General features: G+C 35.3%; 2 protein-coding genes across 2 annotated transcripts in view; both read left to right on the top strand.

Annotated features, from left to right (window-relative positions):
• Positions 1-291: 291 nt before the first annotated feature.
• LOC128987126 (uncharacterized) lies at positions 292-14,192 on the top strand. Its single transcript, XM_054407842.1, has 4 exons — positions 292-667; positions 4,242-4,478; positions 11,253-11,337; positions 13,266-14,192. The coding sequence occupies exons 1-4, from the start codon at positions 467-469 to the stop codon at positions 13,442-13,444; spliced, it is 702 nt and encodes a 233-aa protein (XP_054263817.1). The 5' UTR covers positions 292-466; the 3' UTR covers positions 13,445-14,192.
• Positions 14,193-18,473: 4,281 nt separating this feature from the next.
• The window catches only part of LOC128985599 (inositol-tetrakisphosphate 1-kinase-like), a 68,688-nt gene continuing 59,312 nt past the window's right edge, over positions 18,474-27,849 (top strand). Inside the window, exons 1-4 of the mRNA XM_054405224.1 lie at positions 18,474-18,949; positions 22,661-22,685; positions 23,506-23,604; positions 24,890-25,034. Coding sequence (XP_054261199.1) covers positions 18,840-18,949; positions 22,661-22,685; positions 23,506-23,604; positions 24,890-25,034 — 379 coding nt within the window. The 5' untranslated portion in view covers positions 18,474-18,839. The remainder of the gene's footprint in view (positions 18,950-22,660; positions 22,686-23,505; positions 23,605-24,889; positions 25,035-27,849) is intronic.

Raw genomic sequence — 27,849 nt, 5'->3', positions numbered from 1 at the left:
CTAACGGCCACGCTTCTCAGCGGCCGTTCCTGAGGCCCTATTTTTGATGAAATGGTTGAGAGTTGAGTCAATCGTCAACAACACTCAACTCAACCAACAACAGGATTTGAAATTTTTGAAATCCAACAGTTGAGAAGTGAGTTGGCAATCACTAGTTGGTGACTCGTTTGGAAATGAAAGCGGCAACACCGCACGAAATACAGATGACGTCATTTTGAATTGAACCAATCACAGTTCTGAGCTCAGCTAACCTTTCACGTTACGAACGGGCTCTTTCTGAGGTTTGGTTTAATGGTTGACAGTCAGTTTAGTTGAGTCAATCGTCAACGTCAACCAACACTCAACATAAACAACAGTCAACAGGATTTGGTATTTTAGATACTGGAACCTCCCGCTCTAGGTACATCCTTTTCCGTTTCCCGACGCGGGTCCATAACGATTTGGCATTTTGGCTAGTGTAAACGCTATGAGTTCATATCAAAGTGGGAAATTGTCAGAGAGGCAACGGGATTTTCTCATATCTTTTTTAGAAGAAAACCCGAAGTTGGCAAAAAATCAAATTGACGCTAATTTCACCAGAGAAATTGCTAACAAAATGTGGCAAGATGCTACTAAACAGCTCAACAGTCTCGGTGGAGCATTCAAGACTGTGAAGCAATGGAAAAGGGTAAGTAATAATTGGGCTAATTTATCTGCATTAACGAGAAAATAGGCAAATACTAAGTTAAGCACCACTAGATACAAGAATGATTTTAACAAAAAAGTAAGCTCTCGGTTTCTTAAAAAAATATTTTACCACTAAGTTTAACTTAGGCCTTTAAACTTGATGATCATGAAAATTGTTTCAGTTTGTGTTACCGTTTTAATCATAGTCCTAGTTTAAAGATGGGCTATGATAAGCCTAAGCTAACTTATTTAAAGCTTAAATATTCTCAAAAGGCTTAAGTTATTGTAACAGTGCCATTAGGACTAGTTTTCAAAATAGGCTATGATAAAAACTTCTCAATAGGCTGTTTAATAGTGCCATTTTATACATAATTATAGGCCTACCTTAGAAATCAGAAATCAGAAATCAGAAACTTTTTATTGCCGTAATTTGCAAGGTACATGCATATGACAAAGTCAACAACAAATGAGGTTCAAGTTCAACCAAGAAAATAAAACTAGATCCGGTAAAACATGAATAGACAAAACATTTGTCTGGGCAGTCATAATAGATCAAAAAATAAAAATGTAGCTATGCAAGCATCGAGCCTATCAGAAACAAGACAGTAAAAATAGAAGTAAAATCTACCAGAAATCTTATGTTCCCAGTAAAACTTAGTTAATTAAGTAAACCTACCTAACTTAAGTTAAAATAGGCCTAACTCATGTGATTTGTTTGTGCGAGTGGGATGATGAACACCAATTTTGTTTTAACTTATAACAGAAACTTATTTTAAATAGGTTCATATAAGTTACTGTAGCCTACATACATACATAGGGCCTACAGCTGACTTAATATTAGTCAAATCCACATATAAATGTAGACAACTTATCCTACTGTAATGAAAAACATACATTGGGGCCGCACACATGTGACACGCGAGCAGTTCGTGGCGCATGTGCCTATGCTCACAACGCACTTGCGAGGCACTGCCGCCAGGCCTTCGAGCATCGTCAGAAGTGTGCAAGTTCGTGACGATGCGTGCCAGTCTGTGGGTAACCGAGGTTGGCGTACATGTTTGCAAACTAGCAGCAATATCGCTGCGTTTAAATCGTGAACGTTTTATTTTTTGCGTTTAAATTCATTTCATATTGTACTAGGTCTGCGCCTGCGTGGAGAGGCTGGCGGCCTCTTTTAACCTTGCATTTGCCCGTCCACATAGACTACAGATCTGTGCGTGGAACGTATCCAGCAAAGCAAGGGGTGAGCCGGTACAGTACAAAGGTGAACTGTACTGATAAAAGTTAGTGGCAGTGACCAGGATCCGAACCCACGACACTACTGCCTTGGGCCCAAAGTCCACGACGCTACCTACTGAGCCACCGACTCACCATTTGTTCTCATTTGATTTGTTCTTATTTGTTTGGTTATTTAAACTTAGGGTACTTCTTTGTTGCGCGGTTAAGATGTCCCTCAATTACCAAAGAAATTTTTGGTCTGAGTTTATTGACCAAAAATAAACTTTAAAGATATACTTTATAGAACTCGGTTAAGCTTTATAGATCGAGACGTGTTTGTGGGATGTGAAAAGTGTAAACTTTTCAAACAAATATTTGCAAAAAGAAAGTATGGAACTATTAATAACAAAATGCAAGGAAGTGTTTCCCGACAGTGATGAAAGACTAAAATTCATTCTTTGAGATCTTCATATCGAGCTAACATCATGTCGAGGTGAACTAAAAAAAGCTTCTTCAATTTAAATTTACAACCTTTATAGGCCTACTCTAAATAAGTGCCTTAAATTCCTTAGTTCTCACTCTTTTTGGTCTCATAAACATATTGTAAACCCAAAAACCATAATACACTAATAACTCAGCCATTGATTTATTTAAATATGACCACGTCTGATGTTTTATTTGAAGGCAAATTTCATTCTATATGATTTATTTAGCTAGGATATGCACATTTAGTAGGACTTTGCTAACTACTAAAAATGGCCCTTAGGCATGTGGCTGCAGTGTGTGGTGACATATGCCTCGAACCGCTCGCTGTCACCCCACCACGAGCCATGCAAGGCACATGCACCCTAGTGTTTGGGCCGCTTAACTCTCAAGTCCCATCCTTTTCCACTTTTCAACGAGTTGAATTGTCAGCATAATCTTATCTTAATTCCATTGCTCCTAAGCAACATTCATTTTTAATTTTCTACCAAAAGTCTCCTTAGATAAGTACTTGTACCTTATGTGTTAAAAAGTTTCACATAAAAATAGCTTACTTACCTTTAAGCAGTTCCCCTTACATTGGTCAAGTTACTTGACTCGAGTCTAATTGGACAAGCAAACTTCGAAACTTGAGTGAACTTTCCCCGTGTAAACCCTTGTTCAAGTAGTTAATTGCTTGTTCATGTAAAAATTAACTTCAATTATCAACTTGATTCAAGTGGTAAGTACAAATTGAACATGTTTAATTTTTCAGTCAAGTTGAATGCACTTTAATAAAGAGTGTAAACCCACAGTCAAATCCGATCAAGAAATAAACCAAACATTCAAGTGCCCCACTTGAATTCAAGGTAGCGAAAATCGTTCTTTTAGCGAATTTCCCATAGGGAATAAGCTACAGTATTACCGTAGTAGGCCTACTCATGGTAAGACCTCTAGACCCGGGACCGATTTACTTTTTCGTTTTGAGGTCTCTAGAGGCCAAAAACACTGTCCGTTCAAATTCATATGTATATATTAATTTATAGGTAGAAAGAACCGTGGCGTCCCCATCTCCATGATTGACAATTGATAATAATTGATAATTGATAACAAGACTCTCATGGTGATTATAAAATAAGTCTGGTTATCAAGGTTGACTTCTTATTGATGTTTTGCAATAACATGGTTTAAGTTAGAGGTCAAATAAATTCAAGAGGATTTGTAAAATACACTTGTTACCAAGAAAGACTTGTTATCAAGGGTCTTCTTATCGAGGTTCCACTGTAGTAAATAAAGTAAAACTGAGCACCCTGAATATTATATTTTTAATATAAGTTACATGTTTCGGACATAAGTCCGTTTGCAAACTTCAAATAACACTAAGTAAAATTTGAAGTTCTTCAAATAACTTACTTAACTTTTTTAAATGCTGAAATATTAAACAGCAACGAGTGTTAAGCAGCTCAACACTTGGCTTTATTGAGTTACAACTGTATTCAGTTGATTGGCACTAGCACATTATAAATTATATTAATTGCCTTAATAAACTATAAATCATGTAATATTGTACTGTAAGTAGATTAAAAAAATGTTTAATATCTTTATAGTAAAATATGGTTACTTTGATAACCCTAAAATCGGTCAAAGCTTCAGAGATCCTGCAATTTGTATCATTATTATCTCCTTTCTCTAGCCTACCTAATCATGTTGTAGCATTAAAGTCTGTTACAAAACCCATGTTTACCCGTATAGTACCTAATATTAGGGCAGAAAATGGACTAATAATGTATACCGGTAGGCCTAATCAATAATATTAATAATCTAAATCTTGTTGATCAATACCCGGCTATTACTTAAAAACTTAACTCAAAATCTGTTGGATTTATAATTTATAGACATGGACTGATCTAAAAATCGCCAGCAGAAAAAAGGCAGCCAACTTGAGGAAGCATAGCTTGAAAACTAGTGGAGGGCCAGATTCATCTTCCTTGGAAGACGATGACACCGATCAAACGGCTATGCCTGGAACCAGTGAAGAACCCGCAGCCTCTATGCCAGCAACTGAGAGAGTGCTATTCCTCCTTGATGACACAACTGCTTTGGAAGGAATCGGAGGGATAATGGAAATAGGGGTAAGAAAAATAAACAAATATTATTCACTCATTTTTTTGTCTTAAAAACTTATTACCAAGTCCAATGACTGAGGGTTTGTTACTTTTACTTTCTCAATTCAAAAAGGTGAAAACATTACACCCTATACTATTTACTACGATATCGGCAACATGCCCAAGATTGAACTTTTAATTTGATATTTTAAATGTTACAAAAAAATTTACATTAATTTGAAAGTTTTTTTAAGTAGGCCTAATTCTTTAAAATTGTAAATAAGATTTTCAAGCAAGTGATTTCTTAACAGAAACTTTTCTATTTCAAGGAAGAGCAGTGTTTTTTCTATATAGGCCTAGGAATTATTTTTAAAAATTAAAAATAGTTTTATAAGTTATATCATTTAGAGTTGAAACACATTTATAAAATAAATAAATCTGAGAGTTGCATAGTTGGTATTAATGAAAATGAGAGGCAGGGCAGTATTTCCCTAACAACGGTTTCTGGGGGCCTCACTTGGGCCCATTTTTATTTTTGAATTTTTCTTGATAAATTTATTTTACCGATAATCTGTTTTGCCATGATTTGTGGGAGACGTTTATGAAATCTGCGCAACCGCAAAAGATCTCCACTATTTCGCCGTTAACGTAGGAGTTGTTGTGTAGGAGTTGTTGTAACGTAGGATGTTGTGACGGAGGAGTTAATGTAGGATTCATCCGCAATCGCAGAAAATGTCCAGGGTTTTATTGCAACCACGGGAGTCGAAGATCATGTCCCCGCAAACGCAGAAGATCTTCACGATTCTTCACAATCGGAGGAGACGAAGATGATGTTTCCGCACTTGCGCAAGATGTTAACTCTTTCAATTCGATTAAAAAATCTTTATTTTATGCAACATCATGCTAAATATTTCACCTCCTCTTGTGCACACGTACGTGCGAAGAAATCTTTATGTACCTGTATTGTTACTGGCAGAGTCTATTCACTGTTAATAACAATACACAAATACAATAACTAATCATGGAATTTAAGCTTACAACAATGACGGAGCGATTTTTTTATTTTACTAGATAACCTGTTGCTCGAAACCGAGCAAAACTGCAGGCTGTAATAAAAGAATAACCAGTAAAAAAATAAACAGCAAGACTTAATCAAAGAGTCACTCTAAAGTAATTTCTGTCTGATTATAGAAATATGAAAATTATAATGTTGTAAAAAAATTATAAAAGTAGTACAGTATATACAATATTTAAATGTAGATCTGCTCTCGTAATGCTTTGGCTATCTCTTATGTAATGTAGGCGGTTGCCATCTATGAGAACGTATATGTCAACCACACACTGTAAAGTGAGTTTTTCAGACTTTTTGTAGCAAGCTAAATCGCTCTCTTGACACCAACCAGTACGACCCGTTCTATAGCATTGTTAAATTATTTGTACCACCTGTATGTCCTGTTTTTAGGCTTTTTTAAATTAGGGGCGCCAACGAAAGTCTCCGATTGGGAACATAAGAGGGTAAGCAAGTGGATCTAACGACGGATCTAGAACGGATTCGCGTTTAACATTATTAGTTTTTGGAAAAAGACCTAAGATTTATTTGGCCAGGTGGTGCTCTGTTTTCAGCTTTAAAAATAGCTGCGACATTTATTTAAGTAGCATAAGTAAGCACATGAATCTCACTTGACTCCTCTGACCTTTCGTCCCTACACATTTCCGCCACAGTTATTAAAGATTAGGCAAATAGTTTGGCAATGTGACCCTATTCCCGCATATTTTTTTATGGCATTTTTTGTTTGAATTGTGTTTCAAGCGCTGTTGGGTTCCAGTGCCAACGTCGTACTCAACTATACCTACATCTGTGCGGGTTCACGATGACCTTCTAAAGGAATTAGATTATTTACTCGGAGATAACACATGTCATGGATCTTTAAATTGTAGATGCCCTGTGTGATCCTCTCATATAAATGAGCTTCAGAGCAGACCATGGCAAAGGCAAAATTGAATTGACGAATTCTATCCAAATAAATTCTAGATCAAAGCCTCGCAGCCCTGTTTTCAGATTGGGAGTTTCCAATAAGTTCCTGAAAGTATAGTGAATTCTGCAGATGAGGTAAACGGATCTTTCATTTATGGTAACAATGAGTGAAAATTTAACTGCTTCGGTCGTCTTTCCGTTGCTTAAAATGTAAGCCACCACAATGTAAAGATTTAACGTTCATTTGTCTGAGGAGATGTATCCATGATGTATCACCACGGTGGTACTGCCACTCTGTATCCTTCAAAATGTTCCATTGGTAGGTTGATGCAAGCGGTCACGTCCGCGTTCCCTCCAGCCACTCACAGTTCTTCATCTTACTGGTGGCTTAATTTTAAATTGAGATAAAATACGGAAGTTAAACAAACAACAGAAAACACTATAACGGAATTTTGATATACATTGTAAATTACGTGATACGGTAATGCAACGGGTGGGTAACTGCACTGTGAATAATCACTTTCAAACATTCACTTATTCATCACACCGAACTGTAACCGAAACTACATGATAATTCAGCAAAATAACAAGCAAGTTAGATGAATTCAAATATTATGAAAAATTTGTTATCAAGTTTTGCTAGGAAACTATTTTATGAACCAGACTTATTTAACAGATGTTTAAATGAAAATATGTATTCCGGCTTTGCTCTGTAAGTTTTAAGTCCTGCAGTCTGTGGTTAACCCTTAACCTTAAAAACTATTTCAAACTACGTCCATATGTTATTTGTAAACAAAGGGAAATGACTTTGATCAAATGTCAACAGATAGCGCCGCCTTCCAAACTTTAGCCCTTAAGTGTACTTAAGCGATGCCCTTTCTTAATATTCTGAGACGTATTTGCACATCTACGTGAAAATACTTTTAATTTGACACCTCAAACAACTTAAAAATCCATCAAGCCGTTATTGAGTTATGACTGTGAAAAGAAAACTGCTTGCGTATTAATATATAGATTTTTATTTTTTATCCTACTAATAATATTATAAATGCGAAAGTTTGAATGTATGTATGTTTGTGACTAGTAAACGCGAAAAACACTGGTCAGATTGGGCTGAAATTTGGCTTGATGATAGCTCACAATCCCGATTAACATATGGCATATTGTTATCTCAAAACTACTTTCCGGCTCCGCCCCAGTGGCTCTGAAGTTTCCCATGTTAACCTTATGGGTATTCACATTTAAAAGGAATTAAAAGGAATTAGGGTTACTTTGTCAACTGATTCGACCAAACAAGTTGGTTCTATGATATTCAGTAGCATTAAAAAGTTAATAGGTTTACCTTTTAGCTGAATCAAAAAGCTGTTATACAAAATGAGAACTGTCAGAGTAGGATATACTATACTATATCTGCAATACTATAGTATACAGTAAATATAAAGAATCAAATTCTTTCAAGCCTTTTCCTCCCCTATTTCAAACCCAAAGCTAGAATATAACTGCAATAAGCTTTTTATACTTATACGCCAACCCCGTACGAAGAACGGGTACTCTGCTAGTAATTTATAAACAAACAAACAAACAAACAAAAACATGCAACAATGAACAATAAAAACACTAATGCTTTAACAAGGGAAAAGGTTGTTTAAATTTCTATGAATCTATATCTATAAAAGAGGAACTATGTATGTATGTATGTGTGTGTGTATATACGTTATGGACTCTGAAACTGCTCGACAGATTTTAATGAAACTTTCAGGAATTATTAAGCATCTGTCAAGGATGGTTCGGGTGAAGTTTGGTGCAGATCCGTCAAAAGGGCTCTGCCCCAAAGGGTTTTAAGTGGGCCAATGTCAGACTTTTTGATCTACAATGTTTACAAATAAATATAATTTAAAAGCAGATGTTTACTTTCACCAACTGTTTTGTAGGTTTGAATAATCACAACATTCTGTATTAGCATTAGTCACGATTTGAAATAGTGCCACAGTGTTTCTACAGAGTGCAGCACAGAAAACTATTTTACTTTAGAATAAGTCCAAATGTATTAAACCCCAATCGCAGCACACCTGTGCACTTAACAACGTTTAAATTCTCCAATGTTAAAAAATAAAAACCTTTATCAAAGTATTATAAACAATAAAAAGGATGCTTTTTTTAAATTTATGACAACAGCTAATTTGCAACCAAAAGGTGAGTGAGGGTAGCAAACGAACATCAACCTGGAGGCGAGTTAGCGTAGCGAACGAGCTTCAACCAGGACGTGATTGAGCCATGCGAACATATATGAAGTTACTAAATTGAAATTTTACCTTTGTCATCCAGCTCCTGATATTATTATCAACTTGTTACAGCCGTTTCAGCATCACTGTGCCATCGTCGGACTGTTCAGCCAAAAGGCGTCGTTAAAACACAAAAATATTTACACGAAACACACACATATTTGTCAAAACGGGGTTTTGACAAATATGCAAGTAGCTGACTCAGCCGAGTCAGCTACTTGCTCAAGTTCGGGAATGTACTATCCTCAACAGGCCTGTTTTCAAAACCCCGTTTTGACAAATATGTGTGTGTTTCGTGTAAATGTTTTTGTGTTTTAACGACGCCTTTTGGCTGAACAGTCCGACGATGGCACAGTGATGCTGAAACGGCCGTAACAAGTTGATAATAATATCAGGAGCTGGATGACAAAGGTAAAATTTCAATTTAGTTATAGAACCAGCTCAGGGGCTAGAAAATATGGATTATAATATATGAAGTTAAACGGGGCAAAGCCCGCGGGTACAGCTAGTTATATAGTTATTTGTGTAACTAGTGGGCAAAGTGGCACTTTGCTGCACACGAGAGCAATGTTTACACACGAGTGTGGAATGATCTTGAGTGCAGCAAAGGCCTTTTGCACTCGTGTTACACATTATATTTTTCCTACAGTCTTTATAAAGCATATAAATAATTAGTCTTTCAAACTATATACAACACGTTTTAAGGTTAGGTTAAACCCAAGCCATGAACGGAATAGGAAATTCAGCTGATTGTAGTTGTAATATCTTTAAGTGTTACTTATTTTCAAGATTACAGGTATAAACAGTAATAATCAGTATAAAAACATAATAAACAAGTAGATTGTTCTTCAAAATATGGCAATAAAACATTTTCTGACAGTTTTGTAACTTTATTACTTACTCGCCAAAGAGGAAATTAAACAGTTTGTATGCTCGTTCATACTTCATTCTTGATTTTTCAGGTAACAGGTTTAATGAAACATGTTTTCAGTTTCTGTTAGTTCTGTTCCACCATGATATTCACAATTACTTTCACTGAGTACATTATTTTTAAACATGTTAGGCCCACTTATAATTCATCTTTCAAATACTACACTTCAGGTTGTCTTCAAACCAAAACGTTGAACGAAAATAGAACATAAACTATAAACACGAAATGACAGGTTAAATCGTAGTTATAATAGTCAATCAGCTGCGATCATAGTATTATTATCTTTAAGTGTTGCCAACCTATTTCTAAGCGTACACGGATTATGTGCATAATAAAACCACGCTGTTTTGTGTTGTTTGGTTAAAATCCTGTTGTGCGCCAAAGTATAAACCGTACGACAAAGTATAAACCGTATGACAAAGTATAAATATGTAGCAATTAGCAGCTTTCTGTACTACAAACAGTACAAGGAAGCCAACTTTGTCGGGTGACTGTAGGCAAAATATTTTACAAAGTTCTTAATTTTTTTCTTAACACTAGTTACATTATAGGAACTATTTTAAAAGGTTAATAATTGTTTCGGAAAATTTATTGAACATCATAACTAATGAGTAGCACAACTGCTCAACAACAACTCTTTTTCCACAGCCACATGAGTCCTTCATGGTTCCGCCGCAAGCGGAGGAGACAAACATGATGTCTCCACGTCCGCGCAAGATGCTAACTATTTCACCGTGGCCATAGGATACGTTCATGATTCCACTGTGATCGGAGGAGACGAAATAGTTACTTGTCCTTTGTTGTAGTTATCGTCCCTTGCAGATGACGAAGATTATGTCTTCGCAATTGCGCATGATGTTCACTATTTTGCCATGAACGTACAATATGTTCCCTATCCTTTTGCGACTTCGCAGATGTCCACGATTTTACTGTGTCCACAGAAGACGCTTACAATTTGGCTGTGGTTACAGAATTTGTATAAAAATATTATAGTTTATCAATTAATATATTTTTAATTAATTATTTCCAAAACTACCCGTTTTTTACTTAACCCAAAAGGAATGAAAAATGTCTGACCCAAACCTAAGACCTCTAATATTAGATCTATTGTTAAAAAAATAAATATAGGCCCTACTTATTTATTAGCTGGTTACCTAGGTCTTTTTGCCAGTTGGATTGCTATTGCTGGAGACAAAAGGTCATTTCATCCAGTTGAAGTAATACACGGTGTATTTCTAAACCCTTAAGTTGCAACCTACGAAGAATCAGAACATGTGTCGCCGGGGGCCTCATCAATTCTAAATACGGCCCTGATGAGAGGACCCCTGCACAATTTTATATTACTTTCATAAGTGTTAACATATCTTGTTTTCAATTGGATATCATTACCTGTTTAATATCATAGTTATTCTCATCGCTCACCCATGATAAAGATTGTGACATGCTAATGGGAGAAAGTATGTGTCAGATCGCTGATACCATTTATTTTATATTGCAAATTCAATTTTATTTTCATAATTAACTGGGTTTAATGGATTTGACACTTTACTAACTTTATCATTTATTGTTGAATGGGTTAAATATTTATGAAAAAACATACTTTCTTTTTTCAGATTGATGAAGCACAGAATGCACAAAGCGAAGACGAAGATGACCCCCTCTCCTCCCTCCCAAAAAGACCTAATCTTAGAACTGGAGGTAAATATTTCACCACTTAATGTCCCACCCCTTCATTTGATTGTTATTAGCAAGGACAACTTATTATTTGACATAACATAAGTTTTTTCAGAATTTTAATAGACACCTGACAGTAGGCTATTCTTCAACTACTGAAGGAATTACTTTAACTTACGGTATTTAGTCTATGACAGGGTTGTATAGGTATATTTAATGATGTATCTCATGAAGTTCTCTGTACTGTATTCTGTTTTTAAAGTTACTTAGGCCTACAAACAAAATTACTTTAGCTTTATTACTTTTAGCCAATTTCCAGCAGTCTTCGTGTTTTCTGCGAAGGCTGCAGATATTTACTTCAATATCCAGTAGTAAAAAACAGCTTAAGCCAAATGATTAAAGGCCAAATTTAAGTGACATACCGTGATATCTTACTAATATTATAAATGAGAATGTTTGTGTGTTTGTTTGTTTGAAGTTCAATCACGCAATAACTACCGGATGGATTTGGCTAAAATTTAGCATGATTATAGCTCACATTCCCGATTAAAATATAGGCATATTCTTTTATAAAAAATCCTTTTGGACTCCGCCCCAGTGGCTCTGTGGTTCCCAATGTTAACCTTATTAGTATTCATATTTAAATGGAATAAAAGAATTTAGTCAGCTGTTTCAACTTAAAAAGTTGGTTCTATAGTATGCAAAAGCATTAAAAGTTATAAGATTTACTAACAGGGTGCAGCACTATCACTTTTTTGCATTTATGGAAACAGCTAATTTGAATTCAAGCAACAAAAAACTATGATATGTAATGTGCACTCTCAAAGTAGGATTGTTTACAGTTACTTTTATGTTTTTAACTTCATGAATCATTTTGTGATATTTTGCGAATATTTAATATTTTTATATTTCTCTATTGTTTAGGTGAAGTGGTAGAATATTATGGCTATGGTAGATGTGTAATACTATAGTATAAAGTACCGTAAATATAAAGAAGCAAATTTTATCAAATCGTGTCCCCCCCCCCATTGCAAAAGCAAAGCTTGAGTATAACTACTGCAATAAGCATTTTATACTTATATGCCAATCCCGTACGAAGGACGGGTACTCTGCTAGTACTTTCATAATTTGATCCCTTAAGGCCCCTGTACAGGTAGCTAGTTTACTAGCAGCTAATATTCGCTATTAGCACTAGCTGGGAACACTGGCACAACAAATTCCATCTACACGTTATTAGCGCTTGTTATTAGCACTAGTCATGTAGAAGTGAAGTGTCTATTGGTCGCAGTTATCATTTCAGTTTGCACAAAATGTCTTCTGTTCCTTTAAATTGAAATATTTTGAGACAAATTACAAAAATTGGTACCTATACAAGAGTTGTGTGAACATGAACTTAATAAAAAGAGACTAACTTTGTGGGTTCGATATTTGTAAAAATTGTATGACCCGGTCAACATTCCACTTCAGTTCACTCGTTTTAACTTGACAGACAAACAACAACTGTACTAGCACTGGCGTGTGGCGAGTGGCGAATGGCGATTAGCACTAGCAGAGGTGTAAACACATTGCTAGTAGTGCGCTAATTCGCTAGCGCTAGTGGTCACATGACCACCCCCTCCACTTATGAGCGCTTGTATTACTAAACATGTTCAAAGCGACTAGAATGTTGTGTTGTTCCTTTTCAATATGTTTTTCATGACAACAATTCAGCTCATTTGGCATGCAATGTTATGTTTATCTGCAACAAACATATTTTTTAACACTTACAGTACCATAGTCATGCAACATAAAAATACATCCATACATACAATCACGTTCAAAATATTTGTAGTTTGATGATTTTAATTTGTTCTGAAAGTTTAGGTTTTGTTAAAAAATATGCTTTGTTGCTCAAAGAACACAAAGATGTAGTTTCATAGGTAAACTTAAGTAATTGTTAATTAATTTTTCAGATCCTCATCCAACTTTACATGTAAATTCCAAGAGGAAAGTTGTGGGAAAGTGGGACAAGAATTCAAAAAGAAAGGTTGAAGCTATGCAGAGCATTGCTTCTGCCCTACATAACATCGCCCATCAAATTGGTAGATTGGCAGACGGTTTTGAAACATACAATAATGCCACAATTGGATAAATAATCAAATTTTGTGAACATTTAACCCTTCCCGGTCGGGTGACGGATATATCCGCCTAAGTCTTTGGCGATAAAGGACAGGTGTCGGATATATCCGCTTATGGTTTTTGATGTTCCGGACGGGAAGCGGATATTTCCGCCTTCTCTTCAGACAGACAGACTCTTCAGACAGGTGCTTTTTGCGGTATCAAGGCGCCACTTTCCTGCTTTCTCCATGGCTGCGCTCACTCCCGCACTCCCCCCTCTCTCCCGCGCCTACGCCTCTCCCACGCCTCCCCCTCTCCCGCGCACCCCCAACCTCTCCTAGCCCCCCCCCCCTTGACGTTTTGCGCTTAATACTACATTGTCTTTAATTATAGTTTACATACCGTATTGTTCTTTATTTATTGCCTAACGTTGTCTTTGTAATTTCTTTAAAGACGGGTGGCGGATATATCCGCTGCTTTTCTACTCATACGCGGATGGGTAGGGGATATATCCGCATAGTTATAAACGAGTTAAAAATTATTTTGACAGTATAAAGTGTTCCATTGTGTTTATTTTATGTATACTTATAACAAAACACAAAAAAGGAAAATTAGTTTTTATTTTTTCCTATACCTTATTTTTTCCCGTTCTATGTTACGATTTCTCCCGTCCGGGAAGGGTTAACACATTGTGTGTCACGTGTGTTTTTTATAGATAGGCTTAACATTTTTGTTAAGTAGTCTATTAGTTAAGTTCGTTGATTTAATTATGAAAGGTTTTAGAGAAGTTAACTTTATTGATTTGTGTAAATAAAACTTTTTGAATGAAAGAATGTGTATAACTGACTTATATTTCCTATTCCATTTTCATCCTTATGTATATTTTTTCTCTGCCAATTTGTGCATTAAAATCGCCAAGTAAAACCTTTTTTGTCATCTTTTGGAAACTTGGCTATTACGAGTATATTCTCCAAGTTTTCCCACAACGGTTCTGTTTGTATAAGATTTTTCTTATTGTCTCCATTTGTAGGAGCATCCATGGACATTAATCATTGTTTTTTTTTTTTTTTTTTTTTAGCACACTGAAATCACACCCCCATAAACCATATACTTGAAATGTTTGTCATGACGAGATACCTTGCGCAAAATTATCCATTTCATGAATCTCCCTTTAAGGTCGTAATTCCAGGGAACTGTCCATATACCTAATGTTAAACAGTACCTCAGCTGTACTTATTTGTATGTTATTCTTTCAATTCATTAAAATCAGGTGTGATTATTTGTTTGTATTACTGTATTCTGTTTTGTTTATTCGAGCCTTACCTTAACCAATCAATAGTTTTATTATGAAGTCAAACGGAGTGAAGCCCGTGGGTAACAGTCATCGATGTCTATTTGGTAACAGCTCTAGTGTACAATAAATGCCATACTGTGATGAGGATAGTGATGGGGCATTCGAATACAGAATCGAATACTTATTCGAATACAACCAAGGTATTCAAAGATTCGAATACTTCTGGCTGTATTCGAATATTGACATTCGGCTGGGTTCAATAATACTTTGAAGCCAAACCAATCTAGTTTGAATAGCCAGAATGAATGAATTCGAATTCGGCCGATGTGTTCAGAGTTTGAATACACTGAATACTAGTGTTATGAATACCTTTTGCTTAATTCACAACAACAACTAATACGTTTAGGTACTTGGAATGGAATCTTCACTGTATCCGACTCAGGAGAGATCAATAAATTGTCTCCTTAAAATGTTAAATTTGGAAAATACCAGCATTTATTAATTATGTTATAAAATAATTCAATGAAATAACAAATAGCACTGTTTTAAAATTAAAATTCACTTCTCACTAAATCTATAACGAATATAATGAATACTTTTGTCTAGTTATTTCACAATATAAAATGATTCATTACCTAATTGAGTGAGAGAGAACAATAATCTATTTAATTTAGGTTTTAGTTTGTTTGAAATTTAACCTATATAAGTTAGAGAAGAACTGAACTATATTTATTTTCATTTAAATGTATTTAGACATGAATGGCAACAATGCTTTGATTTACAATAGACTTGGGAAAATTGAAATTGCCATATTGGTTTATTCACACCATGTAGCCATACAAGTATTCGAATAATTATTCGAATAATTCTAAGTATTCGAACACATGTATTCGAATAATTCTAAGTATTCGAACACATGTATTCGAATTCTCAAAAGTATTCGATTATCCCATTACTAGATGAGGAGCTCATCTTCCAATTTGTTTTTCTGTCTTGCTTTTAAAAATTCTATAATTTTCATAATCAGCTGTATCTTCATCTGTAAAACTGTTTCTTGTAAAGCCAAAATAGCTATCTTTTGTTCGTCAAGTTCTGTAGTAAGGTTTACAAGTTTTCCTGGTTTGATTATCTGGGGTTTGTAAGTTGCCAGAGAACTTTGACTTTCTCTGAAAGGATCATGTAAGTCCAGGTTCCCCAGAATCCGAATTCCTGGTTGCCATCATTTGATGGGTGGATTCTGGATTCGTTACCACCTGGGGTATTATTGTCATTACTTCCACGAGTCATAATTGCTTGTCATCTAGAAGGTCCAGTTTTTCTACTGGGTGTTTATAGAACCAGGAATTGTTAGTTCCTGGAGCATTGTAAACAGCCCACATTCTGTGAACTGAACCGACGCTGACTAAAAGATGCCAGATTATTGTAATTACAGCACCTACTTGCCATGACACAGCAACATCTTAGGGCACAGTGGTTTTTGATGAGTGTGACCCTCACCAGAAAGTAACCCACGTGATGCTGCCGCCTCGGTCCAGGACTGCTTATTCAGGTTGTCCCTTATTCGCAGCGTTCCACCGGAGCATTCGCCATCCGCCACCTGCTACCCACCCTGTACCTGTGGCTCGGATAGGGCAAATATATAATATTCCTGTATGAATTTGAACAGAGGGTGTTTTTGGCCTCAAAACGGAAAAAGTAAATCGGGCCCAGGTCTAGGTCTAACCATGAGACTGGTCAGCCTATTCCCTATATGGGAAATTTGCTAAAAGCGAATTTTTGACTGTCTCTATAAATTGCAAAACAAACATAAACTTAACTATAACCCTTCATAATCAAGGGTCAGAACTTCATAGTCAGAACCATTTAGTTTTTCTCAGGGGAATTTATATTTATACTAGCTTGTACCCGCGGGCTTTGCCCCGTTTAATTTCTTAATTTTCAAGATTATCTCGTTCGCATGGCTCAATCACGTCCTGGTTGAAATTTGTTCGCTACGCTCACTCACCTTTAGGTTGGAGCTCGTTCGCTGCGCTCACTTGTCTTCAGGTTAGCTCGTTCGCTACGGTAACTCGCCTCCAGGTTGAAGTTCGTTCGCTACGCTCACTCACCTTTTGGTTGCAAATTAGCTGTTGTCATAAATGTAAAAGAAATAATAGTGCTGCCCTGTTGGTAATCCTTGTAACTTTAATGCTATTGAACATCATAGAACAGAACCAACTTGTTTAACTGAAACAGCTGTTAAGATTCAATAATTCCATTTCTCATAAGGTTAACATGGGAAACTCCAGAGCCACTGGGGCGGAGCCCGAAAGGATTTTTGAAATAAGAATATGCCTATATGTTAATCGGGAATGTGAGCTATCATCATGCCAAATTTCAGCCCAATCCGACCAGTATTTTTCGAGTTTACTTTTCCCATACACACATACAGCAACCACCTCTTTTTTATAATAGTACTAGCAGAGTACCCGTCCTTCGTACGGGGTTGGCATATAAGTATCAAATGCTTATAGCAGTTATGAGTGAGGACATGGTTTAAGAAATTTCGGTTCTTTTTGAAGTTCGTTCGCTACGCTCACTCACCTTTGGGTTGGAGCTCGTTCGCTGCGCTCACTTTCCTTCAGGTTAGCTCGTTCGCTACGCTCAATTGCCTTCAGGTTAGCTCGTTCGCTACGCTCACTCGCCTCCAGGTTGAAGTTTGTTCGCTACGCTCACTCACCTTTTGCTGTTGTCATAAATGTAAAAAAGAAATAATAGTGCTAGTGCTGCACCCTGTTGGTAATCCTTGTAACTTAAATGCTATTGAACATCACAGAACAGAACCAACTTGTTTAATTGAAACAGCTGTTAAGATTCAATAATTTCATTTCTCATAAGGTTAACATGGGAAACTCTAGAGCCACTGGGGCGGAGCCCGAAAGGATTTTTGGGATAAAAATATGCCTATATGTTAATCGGGAATGTGAGCTATCATCATGCCAAATTTCAGCCCGATCCGACCAGTAGTTTTCGCGTTTACTTTTCCCATACACACACACAGACACCACCTCTTTTTTATAATAGTATAGATAGATAGATAAAAGTATGCGATATCGCCAGCTGGCAGTTTAAAGAGCACTTCTTTCTAGGAACGGATTAAACATATAGTCCAACCCCTTCCCCGTACATATTTTAATCAAATTTAACCAGTTGGAGTCAGCTTCAGTTCCGTGTGCCACTGCTAGCGCTAGCACTACACTGTTACAACGTACTAAGGTTCCTGAAATGTGGGAGTTCAGTGATTCACCTCACCTGGGTGTTGCCTTTGTTTTCTATATATTTTTATAAATATGTCAAGTGATCTGAATCGAATACTCTTAATCGCTTCTTCTATCCTACTAAATATAACAATAATAATATAACATCGCATGGCAAAAATTGTGAGTACAAAAATTATGAGTACACACGTTCCTATAAATAGTATTATGTCTAGTAATTCGTACAGTCTTAAAAAATACAGATTTATTAATTAACCTTGTACAACCGCATACAAGGGGACGATACTTTATCCTTGGACATTGATTTACATAATCAATTTTTGCCGTAAAAATAAATAAATCATTGGCAACTGACATAACACACACTACGCCCAAGGCCTGTCCCAGCATAACGTTACCATAGAAACCAAACCAATTTCATTTCTTCAGTCAGTGCAGTGATTCAGTGAATTCAGTCCAGCTTGAATTCGGATCGTTGGTGTTCTGGTTCTGCGCGTTCTGTTCTGCCTTTCTGGTTCAGGTTCAGTTTTGTTTTGTTTTCATTTCACTTCAGTTCAGTGTTCAGTGTTATTGTGTGTGTGTTTGTGTTAGTGTTTTGGTTTTGGTTATGCGTTGTTTGTCGTCAGACAGAAGTCTTTCAGTATTCATGTGCAATTTATTCATAAATTGACGTAAACTGTATGACATTCGTGTAAATAAGGTCAAATTAACTCTAAGTAGTTTTAAAAACTGATTTTCTTGACTTGGTTGACAGTGACACTTTTTAATTTGATCTCTTTAAAAACCTGTTGCTGTTTCAACCCCAACCTTAAGCGGGCTATCCTTATAAATTACCTCTGGAATGAAAATTAACTCGTTTGTTCTTTAAAACTTTGAAAATGACAGAATTAAAAATGAAACCCAACAGTGATTCAAAAATTATAGGATACTGGATGTCTGATAAGAAGAGTCAGAAACTGAAATGGACAGAATTTGCCAGTGTTTGTAGGTAAGTGATTTCTTTGATCAGACTGTAGAACACTATTCTCCAGTTAAGTTTCACGCAGAGGATACACGTCATCTGGTAACTGAACGTGGTGTCCGGCAGTGATGTCACCGGGTTGCTGGGGCCCGGAACACTATGAATACACCGAGCAGCCATAGGTGTTCGTGGTGTAGTGGTTAGAGTACTCAGCTGATGTATTTATTCACAACGAACCCCAACTAATATTTAAACTTAAGTTACAGTACCTATTGTAGGGCCTAGATGGAATCCTATCGGTGACACTAACTTTTTGTCAAAGATTTTGCTTAGAATGCCGTTTCTTTTCAACTGTAGCCTACATCTTTTGTTAGAATTTGAGGTATTTTAGGCTAATCCATGCCCGGTTACCGGACGTGTATCCTCTGCCTAAGTTGTAAGTGTCTGGTCTCCATCTCGTCTCCACATATTTCGCATATGGACAGTAGACTCCCCTCTTATTTGTTCACCTTTTAACTGGACATCGGTTTAACCGGACTACACTCGGCGAAAATGACATCTCTTTAACCGGTCAATTTTTATCAGCACATTGGTTTAACCGGACTAGATCGGCAGGAAGTGGGCAGTACTGAGACGACTGTTCTCGTGGGAAAGATTTGAGACCAGTGATCAAGTGTCTAAATACCGTACTTAATGCTCTCATAAATTTAAGTCGAATATCACATTAAACAGTCTGTTTTAACGAGTTTTTGCGGACGTCGGTTAAGCCGGAAAACCCCTTTATCCGGACTGGCCTCGGTCCCGAGAAGTCCGGACAAGAGGAGAAAGAGTCTAGGCTACTGTAGCTGGTTTTGGAATCAAAATTTCTTCTTTGAGAAAATCACTGCAATTTCATAATTTTTGACCCTCACGAACGTCATACAGCTGGCCTAACTTAAGGGTCCGCAGGACATCGATTTGGAAATCTCAGCTCGGGCTTCAGTATAGCTATGTTGCGCCATTGAACAGCGCCGCGAGAATCGCTTGCAGACGTCCACGGCAACTGCCTATTTGTGAACTAGGCCTACCCATACATGCTAGTAAAAAAACAATGAGTAGGGTTTTACAGAACAAAGAACAATATATGCGTCTCTGGTTTTAGAATTTTAAGTAACAATTCTAATTAGTTAAAGCAGTTTAAAATTGCCATTTTTTGTCTACATTCAAAGAAGATTTTCAGGCTTTATGGTATGATATTAAAAATATTGAAACCACAACACTCTAGATAATTTAATCCTCTCCAAATCTTTTTTTTATTTTAAAAATACCTATTAAAAAAAAAACTTTTTGTCTTAGGATGCTAGGCATGAGCCCGGGATGGTTTTTTCACATTACTTTAGGCTAGACTTAAGGGCTGCAGCATTATCAATTAAATATTTTTGAAAATCCATTTGTGATTTGGCGTGGTTGGAATACAAATTTTGGTTTTGGATTAAGCAGACTTTTGGATTACCGGTACCGAAGTTCGGATTATCGGGACTTCACTGTATATATCAATTAACCTAGGCCAAAGTTAGCTTATATATAAATTTTTAATTAGGCCTATAAACAATCGATTTTGAAATTGTTTTGTTTAGCCTAGGCCTGGACCTCTTTGTACAAAGTTAATGCTTGTCGTCTTAGGTGTCTTCTTCTTCCCTAGACGACCCTTCAAATCATTCATGTTTGTGTTAGTATTCAATTTCAATTTACTTACTTAACTTAACACAGTAACTTAATGGTGAAAGGGACAATCAGACAAGAGGCATTTCAGTTATAAAATTCAAACAATCGTGTGTAGTTTATTCAGTGTTTGTGACAGCTCAGAAACATTTTTGCATAATTTTTTGTTCAGAAAAAATTTAGTTTTTTAATGATTTACGATAGGTTCCCTTGAACAATACAGATAATTTCCCCACTTAAAACTTATAAAAAAAATTATCGGTTAAGTTATTTGTAGGCCTAAATGCAACTGAACAGATTATTGTTAACTAACTTAAAACCGGGGTGAAGATGAACAAAACTCGGAAAATGTTTATTATATATTTTTTTTTTTAAGAAATCATAAAAAATGAAATAAATAAAACATATTTTATGAATCAGCATCTTTTTGTCTACATAAAACACAACGATCATAACCCCATTGGCGTGTTAAAAAAAAATTATTTTAAGCGACCGTGTTTTTTTGTAAAAAAATTATGTCTCCCTAAATCCATGTTTAATAGACAATTTGTCAAAAAACCAAAAAAATTATATAAAAAAAAATTTTAACCTTAAAATAACTTTATTAGGCCTATGTTCAGTTTTTTGTGCTCTCTTCAGATGTGGGGTGAAAATGAACACTAGAGCAAGGCCTAATGCAAAATGTATTTACAAGGTGTTCATCTTGACCCCAAACCCAGGGTGAACATGAACAGGTATAATTTATTTTTTTAAGTTAGATTTTTGTGTTAAATTTTTTTTAACTTAAGTTATTATATTACCATAAGTCAAATACAATATAATGATATCTTATTTAACAAGAAAGTTATTCAAGAAAAACCTAGAAAAAGTGTTCATCTTCACCCCGGTTTTCGGTAATCAATTATTTTTTAGACATGTGAGGTAGGCAGGTTGGATGTTTTTTGGATTTGTGACTGTACAGTAGACTCCCTCTTATCCGGACTCCTAGGGATCGAGGCCAGTCCGAATAACTGGTTTTCCGGTTAAAGCAACGTCCCCGAAAACTCGTTATGTAACCCAAATAATTTGACTTAAATTTAGGAGAGCATTGTATTTAGACACGTGATCACAGGTCTCAAATCTTTCCCACGAGAACAGTCGTTTCAGTACAGCCCACTTCCTGCCAATCTTGTCCAGTTAAACCAATGTGCAGATAAGAATTGTCCGGTTAAAGAGATGTAATTTCTGCCGAGTGATGTCCGGTTAAAAAGTGTCCGGATAAGAGGGGGTCTACTGGTAATACACAGTATTACCCCATTACACAGTAGGCCTATTACACAGTAATACCCTAGTAATACAGTTGTATTAGGTAAGTGTTTTGAGAAGTTAGGTTAAGTTAGATTAGAAAGGTACCGTAAAATTTAAGTTTAAATACGGTTACTTAAGTTAGGTTATAACAAATCGAGTTGTTGATTAAGTTATGTTATCTCTATGTTTGTGCACATTTGAAATAGCCTAGGTAAGTTAGTGCTTTAACACAATAAATACTAATTAAAAAAATGCTTGAATACATTTCATTAATAACAAAATGTTTAGGCTAGGCCTAAGTTTTTTTAAACTGTAAGGTAAAGTGTATGCTGTGACGCACACAACACAAGGCTAGTTTCATGGTGCAAGACACACATTGCACAAATATTCAACCAGCGCTTTTTGTTGCGAAGCTCAAACACTTTCCTCAAAGATCGACAATTGTTGCCTAACTTATTTTATATTGAATATAGAAAGGTTAGCGCTCGTGTAGACATTTAGCAGCGATTTTTCTAAACTCTAGACCTCTCCAGTTGTCGGTACGGTAATGCAGTGTCGGGGGCGGTTGTGCACTAAGATCAATAATATTTTAAGTTAAAATTATTGGGACATTCTTTTTTATCACCATGCATAATTTAGAAGTGAAGGTTTGATATAATAATCAATAGGTAGCCATAGCCTAAGTATTGTAAGTTAGGCCTTAGTGTAACATTTCCAAAATTAATTTGATTTTCTGTTTTTTTTTTTCAGGAAACACGGCTTCTCATTAGTCAAGGTAAGATAATTACTGTACATTTCTTTTAGCAGATTTCCCTATAGGGAAGTAGACATTACCGTAGTTGGCATGGTAATACCTAGACCCCCCGGGACCTTTGATTTCCCCAGAGGCCAAAAACACTCTTTGTTAAAAGTTTTATTTATATATAGGCTATACAGGGTTAATAAAAACTCTCAAGACCCCCTGTTAATTTTTAACTGCCCAAACTACAAAAACTAAACTCTGCACACCTTTATGACATGTTATGAACTACTTTTGGGGCATAACCGCCACTTCGTGTACATCCCCAAAATGGGGGTTTTTGGTGGAAACTCAAAAATTTCAAACTGTAAGACCCATTGAGTGACCCCTTATTTTGAAGGTCAAGATAAAAGAAAACTAACAATGCAAATTAGATGTCTCTATCTTAACACAGTAAGATATGGCAGTCAATTGAAACCTTAGTCTAAATTCTATTTTTTGCCAGGTTTTCTGCGGCAGGGACATTTAAAATACTGAAACTTTCTCAATATAATTTCACCAATTTTTACTTAACGTTTATTTACAGTGCAGTGCTATGAAATGGTGGGAGGGATGCTGGCACTTCAAACAGCTAAACTATATAGGAGCTATAGGCTATAGGAGCTTTAAACCTGGAATTAAAAAATTAATGACTGTGCAGAAGATTCACGATAAGGAAACCATTGCAATGTTAATTAATTATTTTTACTCATCAGGCATCCAGACATGGTTTACTTATTGGGGTCTATTGTTTTCAATAATTAAATAATAAAATGTGAAGCATCTAGATGTTTTGTACAAAATTGAATGTTTTCAGATTAACCTCGACCTACCGCTAGAGTCTCAGGGACCATTCGCTGTCATTGTTCACAAGCTTTCTGACATCATTGTTCAAACGTTCCACGGAAATACTAAGGTAGCCTAAGTTATGGTTACCAATATGACAAGTTAGTTATTGTATAGTGGTTCTTTTGTTACTTATTGGTTACTAAGTAAAGAGCAGCCTACTTTTTCAAGGCTTCCCTTTTACACAAAGCTATTAATTAAGCTAAATATGTTCCAACTACGTTAAGATCCATATTGTAACGTTGTACATTAAAACTAATAGATTTTTAAGGTCATTTTCTCCTTCCTCAAGACTACAATTTAGTGAAAATTACTTTAGATTGGTTGTAAGATTTTAAATGAGGAAACAGACAAGTTTTGCAATATGATTTGGTGGTTAAAAACTATAAATGTTGTAGCAGACTGAAATTGTATCAATTTATCATTGTAGGAAAATTTTATATCCCAAATGATTATATTTTTATTATCAATGTTTTAGTTACACAATGAAATATGGTATCCATTTATCAAATGTAGGAAATAGTTTAAATTCCAAGTGATCATATGTGTTATTTTATAAAGCTGTTACTTAGGAATTTATTTTATCAAAATCAGCTAACACCAATGAATAACTGTCCCAAGTAATCTTGTGGTTTCCCAATGCCACAATAAGGTCATATTATGGTGGACTCAGTTTCTTTTATCGTTTGCTTTGACTAACAAAATCTTACATTTTTACACATATTTGTTGCAGATTCAACATCAATACTCAATTGTATTTCACATTTAAAATCATTTACATTAAGCTACTATTGCCAGGCATTAGTTGTCAATGTTTATTAAGAACTAAAAAGTAACATGTATGCAACAATCGGTCCAACAAAAAACTAACTAGGTGGCAAAATTGAACAGAGTTTTCAGGGCATTGTATTATTATTGACCCCATCATCAAGCTTCAGAATTATTTTTATCTAGAATTTTAGATGGAGACAATATTTAGATTTAGACATAAAATATTGGGGTGATTAAAATAATGTGCAAAAAGCAGGCTACTATTTGTTTGAAAATAGGGTTTAAAAAATTTTTTTGGATTGGACTGTTTTGTAGATTTTTGATGCAGCAGTTTATTTAAAATTTTTACATATATTGTGGCTGTTAAAAAGTCTGTTAATGGATAATTTTAAGTTCTGTCGATTCCTAGTTCAACAGAAATAATTGTTTAAAAAAAATTTTAATTTAGTTTTGAAAATTTAAAATTATTGTTCCTAATATGTAGGTACATAGATGTACATGCAATTATGTACATCGATTGTACATAGATGTATAGGTACTGTTCTGATTTATATTATTACCCATCTAAATTTGTTTGATCTTAGGCGATGGCAATGATAGAAAATGTCGAGTCTTACATGAAAAACCACCCCGAAGTGGCAGTAATTGACCCGTTAAACAACGTCCGTAAGCTGCTTGACAGATATGTCGCCTACAGAATCATCCACGACTGTAACTTGGAAGATATTGGTGAGCAACTCGTCTAAACTTAGTTTACTAGTAGAAGTCATAAACTGATAATTAAGTTCTAAACCGTCTGATGGGTTTTTTCTGAGTCGGTTTGTTGTTTTATTTTAGCTGTATGTTTTTGAACTTTGAACAATCTGGGATTTAGGTGAGTTACGGTCAAATGTCGACTAATTCATAAACCTCACTGACAAAATCATATTGGTTGTAGTGGACAAATTTACTTAAGATATTGAAGTAGACACTCATCTATGCAGACCAACTAGCTAGCTTTAGCTAGTTTTAACTCTTCAAAATAAACATTAGTTAAAGTCGACTCTTTTAAGTACTATTTTATATTTAAGTTTTTTACACTTTGATAGTCGATGAAGATGTTTAAATAAGTCTTAGTTTATGATATATTTAGGGTGTGGTGTAAAGCCAATTATAGTGGTATGAGGGTTGCTCATGTCACTGGTTTAATCATCGAAAGTCAGTAACTTTTAATGGTTTAGAAATGGACCCAGCCACGTGTGATCATTGGACTTAAATGGTCCTGAGTAATGAAACCGTTGCTCTTGGTCTGTAGCAAAGCTACTCAAGGCATCTCACTACATTCTACACCCACCCTTCATTCATATTCAAGTTAAAATATCCACTGTGTTTCTGACAATGCAATGATAAAAGTGATACTTTATTTGGATTTAGAAAAGTTATCAAATTTTTCCACTCTAGTTTTAAAGCCAAATTAAAAAAGAACTAAATCATTAAACGAGCAAAATAGTATAACTTATTTATAAAGATATAAATAGATGCAATCCATTTGTGTGACGCAAGTTTCAATAATAGATGCAAGTCATGTCCACAAGTCATGTTTAGCTGACAGAAGCAATAATATTGATCCGCGTGTGGAATATAGATGTTAGGGTTTAGCAAACTGTTTGTGGTACTCGTCCAAACTCACGGAAAAATCCTCGGTTCTATTTTTAACTGTGTAACACAACTGGGTGATGAATTGGTTGTATGTGTGTGGGATTCCCTGTTCCACTCGTGAGTTGGGCTAAACAATTGTTTAGACCTGTAACACTGTATTTTTGCAGTTCATTGTGAACTGTAGCATATTTTATGATTGGATTGGTTATCGTAGTGTAACAAACCAACAGAAAAAATAGGACATATAGCATCATTATACAGGTCTAACCATATTAAGCTTTTAATTCAAATGGACCTAGCTACAACATATGTGATCTAGTACATTCATATCACTTTTTCATTATTCTCTGATAGTCAAGTGGTTTATCTAAAGACCACTGGGTTTGATTCCAAGCAAGATCAACTAGACCCAGTTGCCATTTTGTCATTGGATCATTAATATTGATTCTATCTTTAAAATTATTGCTCAATGTTTAGAAAATAAAAAGACCAGAATTTTGATTGTTCTCTTAAAAAAAAATTAAAAAAATGCTACACGAAGTAGATGTGTAAAAATTAAACACTCGTCCTTGTTGCTCTTTGTCAGTTTACTGTCATATAAGGCCCAGTTTTAGTTAATCTATCAGGGTGTTACAACATTTAAATGTGTGTAGTAGAAATACACACAATAGCTGATTAAATACTTTTGTCTCAAATGTTATGTAATATTTTTGCATTGATATAATAACTTTCTTTAGCATCCTGATCAACAGTCCTACAAAAGAAAGGATATAAAAAACTATGATAACTTGCATTTTTAAAATATCAAATTATCATCAATTTTGTTTCCCTTCAACATTAATTTGTTTTTTATTGTTAAACTCAATAACATTCCAAACAACTCCTTATTAAGATAAAATGTGTGTAGTACTCCTTGATCAATACGGGCCCCTCCATGACAACAAATTGTTTTAAATGAGTTTTTGGCCGCTTGTCAACTTGTTCCTTCAAGGTCAACCAAGTGCTAATGTCAAACAGCCTGACTCATCTATTAGGCCGGTGTCCTTGTGGGTGCGAGTCATTGTAGTAGAATCTGGTTGCCTTTCAGATCTATTTTTGGGATCAGACTTTTCATGTCATTTTACAATGTGTTTGTAAATTTGTTTTTTTTATGAACAACTTTCTAGACTATAACTAAACATATTTGTAGTAGGATATAAAAACTATGGATTTTGTTTTATCAAAACTGTTGTGATTATTAAAGTATGTTTTTCCAGTTCCCAAATTGATTTGTTTCATAAGATCCAGCTTTTAAAAAGTAGTTGGATTTCAACTTTGAAAATAAATTGCACTAACTCCACCTTAATAAATTCTGTGTCTTTTTGGAAATGGATTTTTTTTCAAGTGTTCCTCATTAGGGTGTCCTTATGAACACTTCACATACACTTCCCTACACTTCCATGTATTAAGACATGATTTATTAGCTACAACATTAGTGTACAATACTGCAAATACTTTGATTGGGAGTAGAATAAAAATTAACAAACAGAAGGATGAAAATAACTGTACAAAATCAACCCTCCCCTTGTACTTTGAGGCATATAATCATATGCTGTCATAAGGAATACCATAAGGTGAAACATAGATGTGTTAGGTGTGTTGGTGTACCTTCGTGGTGGTAGATAACAGATATTTACAGTATTAAGCGGTACTTACTTAATTACTAAGGTAATTAACTTGTACTTGCTTGTAAAAGCTCAGTTATTTGAGTAACTAATATTAAGCTGATTTATACTCATAATGATAAAAGTAGGCTAACTGTCATCCATATTTCACTTGGAAGAAACCAAAAGTAATAATCCATCACCTTTTTCATTACAGTATCCAAATAAACTTGCCATGGCAAGATCAGATAAAAGATGAAGGT

Source organism: Macrosteles quadrilineatus, unplaced genomic scaffold, assembly GCF_028750875.1.
Source record: "Macrosteles quadrilineatus isolate MER2022 unplaced genomic scaffold, UCM_ALF_1.0 Scaffold_2__2_contigs__length_208266976, whole genome shotgun sequence".
Taxonomy (NCBI): domain Eukaryota; kingdom Metazoa; phylum Arthropoda; class Insecta; order Hemiptera; family Cicadellidae; genus Macrosteles; species Macrosteles quadrilineatus.
The sequence above is the reverse complement of the archived record's forward strand: the minus strand, read 5'-3'. Positions and strand labels throughout refer to the sequence as shown.